We start from the raw sequence: 12,200 nt of genomic DNA on the forward strand, positions 1-12,200 counted from the left end.
AAGCCTGTTGTGTGATTGTGTGTGTGTGTGTGTGTGTCTGAATGTGGGTAGTTTGTGTACACAAGCCACCTCTCCAACATTGTAACAGTGGGCATCCTCACTTTCTCTCTCTCTCTACCCCCCTCTCTCTCTCTCTCTCCCTCTCTCTTTCTCTCTCTCTCTCTATTCCCCCCTCTCTCTCTCTCTATCTCGGCAGACGGAGCGCAGCCCTCCTCGTGTGAGCAGCCTAACGAGGCGGTGCCCGTGAGGCCGGAGGGCACGGTGCCCAGCCGCCTGGCGCTGGGGGGGCGTGGGGCGTACAGTGGCCGCTGCTGGGGCTCCCCCGTGCGGCAGAAGAAGAAGCACACAGGTGGGGGGACCCAGCTCGTCTGAAGTAGTAGTACTACTGGAGTTATATTGCTGGGTGACACGTGACTGAGATTAGCTATTCTATGTTCCTGTTTTGTTTGTGGTAAATAGTTTAGTTTTTTTACCACACCGTCAAGATATCTGGAGACTATTTGCTTCTCCTTTGCACAACTTAATGATTTAAACTTCATGTTATATTCTTCATCAGATTAGCTCATTATACAAACATACATGTTGATTCCTTTACCACAAACAAAATTGCTTATTTCAGTCACGTGTTACCTAGCAATATAGCTGCAGAAGTTAGCTAAACGTTTTAGTTTTCAGAACTAGAATTTTAGCCCACAGATTCAAATACCCCACCAGTGGCATCCTGTAGAGAGCTAGTAAGCTGAAGCTCTCCCTGCTCAAGAACTCTGCTCCACCGGTACCTTAGATGCTTAGACTCAGAAAAGTACTTAGTGATATTTCTTGTCTGCTACAATAAATATCTTTGGCTCTGATCCAAACCACTTCAAGCTCCTTGATTGAGACTCCATTCTACAACCACCGAGACCACCTTTTGTGATTAAGGGTAGTAGCTCACGCAGAACTATCGGTCTCTCTCCAAGATCGCTTTTCCCTTTGTGATTGAGATTTCATAAGAACTGTGAACACAGCTTTCCCATTTCAAAATAAAAGCCACTAAAGACACTACTCGACTTATTCAGAGTTGAGAAACTCTGATACAGATCTTCTGATGAAGTGGTGTAGCCATTGAGAAAAACATCTGTGTGTTTGTTGTGTTCTCCGCAGGCATGGCGAGCATCGACAGCAGCGCCCCAGAGACCACCTCCGACAGCTCCCCCACGCTCAGCCGACGCCCGCTACGAGGGGGCTGGGCAGCCGCCTCCTGGGGCAGGGGCCAGGACAGCGACAGCATCAGCAGCTCCTCTTCTGATTCGCTGGGCTCGTCCTCCTCCAGCGGCTCACGTCGGGCAGGGGGAGGGGCCAGAGCCAAGAGCACCGACACCAGCAGGTGCGTGGGCCAATGAGGGGAGTGCGTTGTTGTAGGGAGCGGTGTCAGGTGATCACGTAAAAGACATCTAAGCCTCTTCTGTCAGACATTCATATTCATGTTATACTGCTGATTCCCGATGCACCATGGTCTTGGCCTTGGGAGAAACTTGTGGCAGAGATTGGTTATTCATACACATGAACATATTATGCCGATACCCCTGTTGCTCCAAGGACATTGGAATATCATGTTCTTAAAATTCGAACATCCGTGGTTTGACTGCAGTAGCCTGCATGGATGCAGCTCGCACATGGAGATATCCAGCTCCATGTGCTTTTGTCCTGGTTGCAGTGGCATCAGACATTTGTGCGGAGAAAAAAAAAAAAAGAACTTGATTGCGTTCACTATGCAGTGTTACTAGAGGGCATGGAAGAAGATGACATAGTGTGGCGCACACAGGCGGCCTCATATGTGCTTTCATATGCAGTGATACCGCGACTCATCCCCTCTCTCTGTACACCTAATGAGACATGCGGTGGATTGTAACTCACTCACCACTTCAATAACTGGTCTGCTCTTTAGGTGGTCACTTTAGGTGGTCACTTTAGGTGGTCACTTGATTGAAAAAGGGAAACGTTATTTAAAAAAACAAACCTGCCTTTTGTGCAAACTGTGGTACCTATCTAATCTAAAGTAGCATTAGACATTTAAAAGGGGTCATATTTTACTCATGAAACAATGAGTTTTGGATGAGAAGCAGGAAGGTATTAATCAGACATCAGATGTGCTGTGAAAGGTAATTCATCAGATCTTTTAGTTATTTGAATAAATCCTGTGTCAGTGCATTACCCTAGCAGTGCCATGTTACAACATCATCTGCAATCAAACTGTATTAGGCGTAGCCTTAATGAACACGAGTGTAAGTGCGTGCGTCTTGTGTCGTGCTCCTGTAGGTACAAAGGGCGGCGCCCCGAGTGCCACGCCCCGCACGTGCCCAACCAGCCCTCCGAGGCAGCGGCCCACTTCTACTTCGAGCTGGCCAAGACGGTGCTGATCAAGGCCGGCGGGAACAGCTCCACGTCCATCTTCACACAGCCCTCGGCCAGCGGCGGCCACCAGGGCCCCCACCGCAACCTGCACCTCTGTGCCTTCGAGATCGGCCTGTACGCACTGGGCCTGCACAACTTCGTCTCGCCCAACTGGCTGTCCAGAACCTACTCCTCCCATGTGTCCTGGATCACAGGTGTGTGTGTGTGTGTGGGTGTGTGTGTGTGTGGGTGTGTGTGTGGGTGGGTGTGGGTGTGTGCGGGTGTGTGCGGGTGTGGGTGTGTGTATATTCAGATGAATGTTGTATGCTGAGAATTCTGGTTTAAGCTTTAACTGAAAAAAAAAAAATGTATGTTGGGACTTAAATCATCTCAATAAATCTCTATAATATTGGTCAGTGTTCAGTCTAGGTGCCTGTAGTGTAATGTAGGCAACAGGACAACATACCCACAAGTTTGGAGCGCTGCACAGGAGTGGAGCTGGTCTGGATGTAGTCTGGTTTTTAATTGGATGCACCTACTTTTAAAGCCCTTACAACTAATTTGTAGAGGCTAGCTAATGAGACAGGATGGCTAGCAGTGGCTGTCGCTAAGAGACAGAACAGAAAGTTCCACAGAGTAGATAGTTGTGCAGTCGGAGTGGTGTTGTCACGGGATAATGGTACTCAGTCCTGTGTTGCCATGAGATAATGGTACTCAGGCCTGTGTTGCCATGAGATAATGGTACTCAGTCCTGTGTTGTCATGAGATAATGGTACTCAGTCCTGGGTTGCCATGAGATAATGGTACTCAGTCCTCTTAGCCTCTCTGAGGGCCTGGACTAATTGTGCTGTAATTTTAAATTCCAGCTCCATTTTTAATTCAGTGCAATTTAATGTATTAATGCAGAGACATTAACGAGTAACATTGTCTTAAGTAGCCTCGAGGCTAAACCACCCCAGGCAAACACACAGGCGGTAGTGAGACCATGGTGATGTGTTTCCCTCTGGTCTGCTGACGCTGTGTGTTATTTCCTACAGGTCAAGCCATGGAGATCGGCAGTGCGGCTCTCAACATTCTAGTGGAGTGTTGGGACGGGCACCTCACCCCTCCTGAGGTGGCGTCGCTGGCAGATAGAGCGTCGCGTGCCCGGGACCCCAACATGGTGCGTGCGGCGGCTGAGCTGGCTCTGAGCTGCCTGCCCCATGCCCACGCACTCAACCCCAACGAGATCCAGAGAGCCCTGGTGCAGTGCAAAGAGCAGGTATGACACACAAACACACATACACCTGCACACACACACATACACACACACACACACACACACACATACACCTGCACACACACAGACACACACAGAGACACACATAACCACCGTTACCCCCATCAATCTCCATCTGTGCTGGATTTACTAGGCTATGTTCTGCGGGATGCCTAAGCATCAGGTCCTGCACTGGGGTGTCTCTCCCCATTAGCACTTATTCAAGGTCTTTCATTGGTTATCAGTTAGGTCACATGTACAAACCTTCTATCATCTGTGTGGAGAATCTGTGAGTTGGAATCAGGTCTGTCATTTAGCTAATGGTCTGACTCTGTTTAAGAGTTAAAATGGAAGACATACTTTTAGAGCACATCAATGCAGTTCATGTGACTTGACCTCACTTTCCTCCAGGACAACCTGATGCTGGAGAAGGCCTGCATGGCCGTGGAGGAGGCCGCCAAAGGTGGGGGTGTGTACCCCGAGGTGCTGTTCGAGGTGGCGCACCAGTGGTACTGGCTGTACGAGCAGACCGTCGGGGGCGGCTCCGGGTCCCACAGAGAGGTTCCGACCCGCTGCGGGGCCAACGGCGGCTCCACCAGGAGGCAGCAGGATACGGGCTGCGTCATGCTGGATGGGGGCGGCTCCATGGAGCAGCAGGGCGTCACCGCGGTGACTGCTTCGGTCACCGCGGCGACCGTGGTGCCGGTCATCTCGGTGGGCTCCACCATCTACCAGTCGCACGCGGCTATGGCGCACACACACGGCGTACACCCTTACACCACCATCCAGGCCCACCTGCCCACCGTCTGCACCTCACAGTACCTGGGCCACCCTCTCCAGCACGTGCCACGGCCCGCCGTCTTCCCCGTGGCTGGGGCCGCATATCCACAGGTGAGACCTCAACCCTCAGGAGAAGGAGGGCAGGCCAGATTGGCATAGTTAGCATTGATTTTATTGGACTGCTATGCAGTTTTCACAAAGTGAGTGAAGTGCTTACTATGCATGCATATTATTCCAACTGTAGAAAACATGTTTCCCCTCTCAAAACAGTCAGAGTATTCCATTGCCTCCCAAACATACATGCTGAAAAGTGCCTTGCGAAGTACTCCCCAAGAGTGATGATGTGTGTGTGTGTGTGTGTGTGCTCGTAGGGCATACACCCAGTCTTCATTGTGTTGACGTGCTCTGCTCCTCATGTGTGTGTGTTCTCGTAGGGGATGCACCCAGCCTTCATTGGTGCCCAGTACCCGTTCTCCGTGGCCACTGGCCCCCCGATGGCTGCCACCGCGGTCACCTTCCCTGGGGTCTCTGTGCCGTCCATGACCCAGATCACCGTCCACCCGTACCACACTGAGACGGGGCTGCCACTCGGCACCGTAGCAGGTGTGTGTGAGTATGAGTGACTGGGAGTGTGAATGGGACAACATAAATAATAACTGAAAGTGAAAAAAAAAACCTCTCTACTATTATTCTAGAATTTTTTAATTATCACAATAAAATTGGCTATTCAAAATATAGGTGGACTATCTGAACAAATAGACTAGGATATATATTAAAATGAAATGTTCGTAATTGTGACAAACAGGGTTTGTATTTGATGTGTTGGTCTGTAAATGCCAAGCTCTTAGCTTTCTTAGCCACAAAAGCAATACCTCTGTGTGTATTTACCTGCACTCTAGCACTCTGTCTACACAACACTCATCTATCTTTACCTCCTTCTAAATAAAAGATCTCTTGAGTGTACAGCCGAGACACAGGGCGTGATGAACCTTTGATGTAGGCACATTGGAGGCCTTGGCTCTCTTTCTCCTTCTCAACCTCCTTCTCCCTTTCTCCTCTCCCTCTCTCTCTCCTTTTCTCCTCTCCCTCTCTCTCTCCCTTTCTCCTCTCCCTCTCTCTCTCCCTTTCTCCTTTCCCTGTCCCGTCATCTGTGTCTTTCCCAACAGGTGGGGTACACGCAGGCTCCACCATCCAGGCTATTCAGGGGGCCGCTATGCAGGGTCTGGCCCCCCAGCCCACCCAATTGGTCAGTGCACCCTTCCCCATGGAAGACGAACAGCACAGCCAGCCAATCAGCCCGCAGGGTCTGCACTACTTGCACTCGGCCTACAGAGTTGGTGAGTGAATTGGAGGGTGGGGTTTGAGGGTGGTGTTTATTTTTTTCAGGGCTAGCTACTAGGGCTAGTAGTTATCATTCTTTTGAGTGTATAAGAGAATCAAATACAGACATCTTAAGAGATAGAACAATCCAGGAGGCTAATTGTGATACTTTAGTCAAATTGTATTCATCAAACACATGCATTTACCAGCTCCAATTTATCAAGACACTTTGGTACTTTTTTTTGTAATGAATTCATTTCATTCATGGATTCATTTATGAGCTGTCATTTGAGTTAGGAATACATTGAACTCATAAACTAATTCAGCATACTACAAGAACACAGAAGAGTCTTTCAAAGAAGAGTCTTTCAAATGAAAGGGAGCTCTGTTTATAAATGTAAAGAGCATTAACGTTCAGAATGTTCTTCTAAACACGGTGCTGGTATGCGGATGTTTTGATGGTGTGACATCTTGGATGTGTGTTCCTTCCCTCGGACAGGTATGCTGGCCCTTGAGATGCTGGGGAGGAGGGCCCACAACGACCACCCCAACAACTTCTCACGCAGCCCCCCCTACACCGAGGACGTCAAGTGGCTCCTGGGCCTGGCAGCCCGTCTGGGTGAGCAGCAGGGCATTGTGGGAACTCATTTACATTTAGTCATTTAGCAGACGCTTTTCTTTATCCAAAGCGACTTACAAGAATGTATACATTTTACATTTACACTGATTGCACACTGCGCATCAGGAGCAATTAGGGGTTCAGCGTCTTGCTCAAGGACGCTTTGACAGGGAATCTAACTGACAACCTTCTGAGGATTTGTATAAAACATGAACCAGCTCAAGTTTACCACTGTGGGCCAAGTAGAGCAGAATATGAAATGGTAGAGAGAAAACAGGTATCCAGATATTGATATTTTGATATCTATTCTACAAGCTGGAGGCATCAAACATTTATGTCAGATCATAAAGAGCGGGATTGGCCTCGCAACAGGACCCCCGGATTCTCCCCACTGGACTGATTAACAATTCAAGCGTTTCTCTCTGTTCTGTGCTAATCCTCCGCCGCCTGTACAACACCAACCCCCCCCATGCATGTTAACTCTGCTCCTCTCCTCCGCACACTCAATCCCTCTCTCTCTCCCTCTCTTTGCTTCCCTCTTCTTTCTCTCTGGCTGCAGGTGTGAACTACGTGTATCAGTTCTGTGTTGGAGCGGCCAAAGGCGTGCTCAGCCCGTTCGTGCTGCAGGAGATCATCATGGAGGCTCTGCAGCGGCTCAACCCAGCGCATATTCATGCCCACCTACGGATGCCCGCCTTCCATCAGCTCGTGCAGCGCTGCCAGCAGGCCTACCTACAGGTACACACACACACACACACACACACACACACACACACACACACACACACACACACACACACACACACACACACACACACACACACACACACACACACACGCACATGCACACTCACACACATGCACACTCACACACACAGGCTTTCTTGCCTTCCACCACCCACAGACTCACACACACAATCCCCAATGCCTTGCATGTATGCATGGTGTACACAGAAATAGACAGTAACTACAGATATGTGTCCTCACACACACAGACTCAAACAGCCACCAAAGCGAGGATCCCCCCAATCTCATTCCTTCTCCTCTCAGCTTGATATCTGGCATTAGTTTGATTAAAAACTGAATGAAACAGCCAAACTTTGTGCGTGCGCGTGCGTGTGTGTGTCAGCTAGCTAAACCATTTATGCAATTGCTGCTCAGTGTAGAGTCTACACGCCCAAATTTGGAAGGTGTGGAAGTAGGTCAGTTTGTTTTGGTTCATCATCTCATCCTGCTCTCCATTGCTCGTGTCCATTGCTCGTGTCCATTGCTCGTCTCCATTTAGATCTTTGAGTGTCCGTATAGTCTTCCGATGTATTGGAGCACACTCATTTGCACGCACCGACATTTGCTTGACTTTAATGTGATGAAATGAGTGGGAGCTACTGGGAAGAGGGTGTGTGCCGATTGTGGAGCTGACTGGAAGAAGACATCTTTTCTGAGAGGAGACAGAGCGTCGGCGTTGCGCACCACGTGCATAAATTGTGCATGAAGGCGAGAGCGTTAAATCCAAAGATTAGAGCCTCCGTGTGTTCCAAGCCTGGTGTGCCGTGATGTGAAGGCATCTAACAGGATCTGACAGATCAGAGCACCAAAGCTGTTGGCTGAAAAGCAGCGTGTACACACACACACACACACACACACACACACACACACACACACACACACACACACATTTGAAGACACGCTCAGACACAAGCTGAGTACACACTCACACCCACACCCACAAAATCCATTCTGTTTCTGTCGTCCATACTTTTTTTTCCCCCCTCTGTCAGTTTCACTCAGTCCTTATTTGGCAAAGTCCTCAGTTGTCCTGATGAAAATTCAGTCGGAAGACTCTTGAAGGCTGATACTCAGAAGTGGATATAACACCACTTTTCATTTTGATTAACTGCGGTGTGAGAATTACACGTGTGCACCTTTTGTCTTCCGTTTGATTGGTAATTGTTACGGAGCCAGCCGTTTCCATGGTTTCAGTCAGAAACAGAATTCTAAGACCCCTGAGAGGGGAACTCTTCTGAATACTTTCCCTCTCGTCACCCTGCTGTCAGCTGTAGTGGTAAAGCCCATATGTATATGTACTCCAGCCAGTGAGATGAGGTATCCCAAGGTTGTGCTAAAGAGGAAATGTGCTGTGACCGACACTGAGTCATTTCCTAAGTGCGCTGTGAGGGAAATGCATTCCATATGCGGCATGTTTCCACCAGGGCCCAGCCCCGTGGTCAGCACACACAAGGGGGGGGGCAGCACTGCCACACTTTCCCTCTCACCTTGGGCAGATTTTATGCCAGGAATTGCATTATTTTACATTTCGAGGTTTCTAGTTCCATCCTGACTCCTCCTTGTCACTCTGAACCCTCAACCGCTCTCGATTTGCAGGGTGGCACCTTAGATAGGCTCAGCCTCTTGTTACTAGACATTGGGAATGAGCTGGTACACTGTTGTTAAAGTATTCCAGTTTTAATGGACATTGTAGACAAGCTGACAGAAGTTGATTTGGTAGAGTGAATATTTTTGAATATTATTGACCCAAAGTGCTGCTTTCAGTTCAGGTGTTGATGCCATTGTTTCTGTGTCCCTCTCAGTACATCCACCACCGGCTGATCCATCTGACGCCGGCGGACTACGACGACTTTGTGAACATCATCAGGAGCGCGCGCGGGGCTTTCTGCCTGACACCGGTGGGCATGATGCAGTTCACCGACGTGCTGCAGAACCTGAAGCGCGGCAAGCAGACCAAGGAGCTGTGGCAGCGCATCTCCCTGGAGATGGCCACCTTCTCCCCCTGATCTCCCCCGGAGACGCTGTCACCACCGCCACCATCGTCACCACCGCCGTGACACCGGGACACAGAGACACGTCTGCTCGCCGCTCCCACGGGCCCCTAACCCTGACCCGACTTGGACAAATACCCCAGCCCCCCTCCCCGCCCCCCTGTGCCCCCCCAGCTGGTCATAAACACAGCTCACGGGAAGCACCCAACTCACGGAGCCCCCACTCCACTCTCCTGTCGTCCTGTCGTGTAAGACTCCATGATGATGGCACTGGTCTGGGGCCTTGTGGAGCTGGCAGATAAGCCTGAGGCACAAACAGCGAAGGGAGCCCGGACTGATTATACTATTATTAGTGTTTTGTTGTTTATTATTCTTGATTATTGTTGCTCTGACCCTTCTATTGTGTCTAATATCCGTGTGACTTCTTCATGTGACATAAAGTTACTCCTTGAAGTTCGTCTGCCAAACTGCTCGAGGTGTCCTCTCTCTCTCAACTGTGTGGATGCCCTGCCTCCCTAAAAACACCCACCCCTCACCCCCACCCCCCTCCCCTCTCCCTGCGTGTCCCCCACTCCCTCACCTCTCCAGAGCCCAGTTGTGGTGGAGCTTGTAAATGTGGTAGTTCCCGGAAAAGTTAAGGATTGGAGTTTATCCATGTGTCAATATTGGTTGGTTGGTTACGTTAACGAAACCACTATACGTCAAGATTCATACTGCAACATTCCTCTGTCCTGGAGGAGAGGCTATCCGCCGGTCATCAAGAGTTTCAACTCGGGGGGGGGGGGGGGGGCGTCTAATGATGTAAAAACAGGAAGGAAGAAAGAAAAAAAAAAAACAATGTTTGTTAGTCATCCAGAAGGAAAAAAAAAAAGTTTAATATGAAACTATTATCTTGAGTACGGGTGAGGATTCTTTTTATGTTTTTTTGTTGTTGTTTTTCCTCTATTTTTTGTTTTTGATATTTTGTATAGAAATGGTGTGTGTGCGGAGTGCTGTTTGAGCTGAGAGGAGCGAATGCTACATATGAGTGCCCTGTGAGCTCCTCTTTCCACTCACCTGCGGGAGGCGAGTCTATAGTCTTGGAACATAAGAGTCTGGCTGGACCAAACGCCACCCATTTTTCTTGGCGGCTCTTTCTTATCTGTCCAGTTTTTTGACAAAGTTTTTCTTGTTCTCTTTCTCTTCACTGGAAAAAAAAAATGGTGGTTGTACCGCCATTAGTCCACCCCTGTAACTGAGGTTTTTTATTATTATTTCCCTCCTCAGTGTTGTTTTTTTCATCCTGCTTTCTCTGACCTTTATCTGTTTCTATTTCTCTGCCCTTTTGTTGTCAGTCTGCCACATGTTGTTCTTCTTTTTAAATGTGGTCAGGTGTTTTGCAAAAGGGGGCATTGCCAGATTCCTGTGTTCAAAGTTAGACTCAGCCCCCTCCTCGGAACTCACTGGTGGAGAATGACTGAGTAGAAAATGTACTGTGATATTTTTGTATTCTTCAAAGTGTAGCTTGATTGAAAAAGTATATATATAAATATATATAAAAAAACTGTGCTGATTGCAAGCGGATGTAATTTAGGATAAGGAAGAAAAACAAACAAAAAAGATAAACATAAAGCAATATTGAAATGTAGAGTTTACTTAATAAAGATAATTCAGTACACTATGTGGTCTTGTTTAAGTGTGTTCTTGCCCTCTGTTTTTCACTAGGCCTTAATTTGGAGTTTATTAAAAATGTATCTGTTCAAATTTAGAGGTGCAAGTTTTGCTATTGGGTTTTTGACTGAGTGATGTTGCTTGTTGTAGCATATTGCATTGTAGTTATTTAGGTGCATATCATGCTGGCCCTAGAAATGGTGGAAATCCTTCGTTGAATTGATCTACTGCACATTATTTCTGGACAAAAAAAATCTGCAATTCTCAACAAATTAAGATCAGTTGAGTCCCTTTCTCTGTGTAACAAAGTAAAAAAAAAATGGTTTGCTTACGGCTAAGCAAATCACCGGTTATTTAGGGGGAAATCGGTTTCCAATAACAGTAGACTGTTACTTATTTATGAATAACCCTAGAGAATCTTAAGTGTTTATACAGTTTACTAGATAAGTGTAGATAAACCCAACCTTTAAAGAGGAGCAAAAAGTTAAAATCAACTTAATTTTGTCATGTCGGTTTATCAAGAAAATGTCCCGCATTTTAGATGGGTTTTGACCTGCCATTACCGGATTCATAGGATTATAGCTTGGACCAGTAGGCTAAACAATATATTCAACACTAGATGGAGGTATAGGCATATATTTCGATGTCTGCTGTCAGTTTACTCCTTCCGTGATATTTACGAACTTCCAGAGTGGTTTTAAATGCCACTGTTTTAAAAACTTTCGATCTCATTTTTATATGGCCTACATAATTATGATGATGCAGACCAGATCGATCATACAGATCGGCCTTGTAAGAAAATGTGTGTCTTCGTTAAGCAACAGCGTAGTACTACTCTTTATACATATTTGGTCTCGCATAAGCCAAAGATATTGACTCGATGGTAGGGCAACAAAGGGCCACTACATCAGCTAATGAGTTGTAAATACATGGCTATGTGTGTTAATATGATTAAACTTTAGCTAACTTAGTTTTGCAATTAGCCTACTATCGAATCACTGCTAACCATGTGGCTTTACATGCGAGCTGCCTTTTTTATTGCTTGTCATGGGTGTGAAGTCCAAAGCATTTCCCTCGGTATTTACCCACAGACCCTTCAGGGTGCCCCTCATAGACTTGCACACAAATGGGTGCCCCTCACCTGAAAAAAAAAAGCCAAAAGGAGGTGCTCCCGCTTCGGCAAGACCACCAAGAGGTGATGTGTGTGGGGGTTGACGATAATCTTGTTATATTTTAAAATACTATTTCAAATAACATTCCCCTTTAATGACTTAAATATGGATCAGTAATGGAAAATATACATATAACATATACTGATAGTGCCTTTGTCATATCAGTAGTTTATGTTAAGTATCACATGTCAAAGTATATCCCCATTCTTTTTCCCTAGTATGGTTTGCTCCTGAGTTTCAGTAGAGAGTCG

General features: G+C 47.4%; 1 protein-coding gene across 2 annotated transcripts in view; it reads left to right on the forward strand.

The window, feature by feature from the left end:
- Positions 1–9,263, forward strand: part of zswim8 (zinc finger, SWIM-type containing 8) — a 37,219-nt gene extending 27,956 nt beyond the window's left edge. The window contains exons 18-27 of one of the 2 annotated variants that reach the window (XM_080848474.1): positions 197–349; positions 1,144–1,366; positions 2,299–2,588; positions 3,411–3,634; positions 4,043–4,522; positions 4,846–5,020; positions 5,578–5,748; positions 6,231–6,350; positions 6,910–7,088; positions 8,939–9,263. In XM_080848474.1, coding sequence (XP_080704600.1) covers positions 197–349; positions 1,144–1,366; positions 2,299–2,588; positions 3,411–3,634; positions 4,043–4,522; positions 4,846–5,020; positions 5,578–5,748; positions 6,231–6,350; positions 6,910–7,088; positions 8,939–9,142 — 2,219 coding nt within the window. In that variant the 3' untranslated portion in view covers positions 9,143–9,263. The remainder of the gene's footprint in view (positions 1–196; positions 350–1,143; positions 1,367–2,298; positions 2,589–3,410; positions 3,635–4,042; positions 4,523–4,845; positions 5,021–5,577; positions 5,749–6,230; positions 6,351–6,909; positions 7,089–8,938) is intronic. The other variant, XM_080848475.1, reaches the window with a different exon arrangement.
- The last annotated feature ends 2,937 nt before the right edge of the window (positions 9,264–12,200 follow it).

The sequence above is a fragment of the Sprattus sprattus genome (assembly GCF_963457725.1).
Source record: "Sprattus sprattus genome assembly, chromosome: 12".
NCBI lineage: Eukaryota > Metazoa > Chordata > Actinopteri > Clupeiformes > Clupeidae > Sprattus > Sprattus sprattus.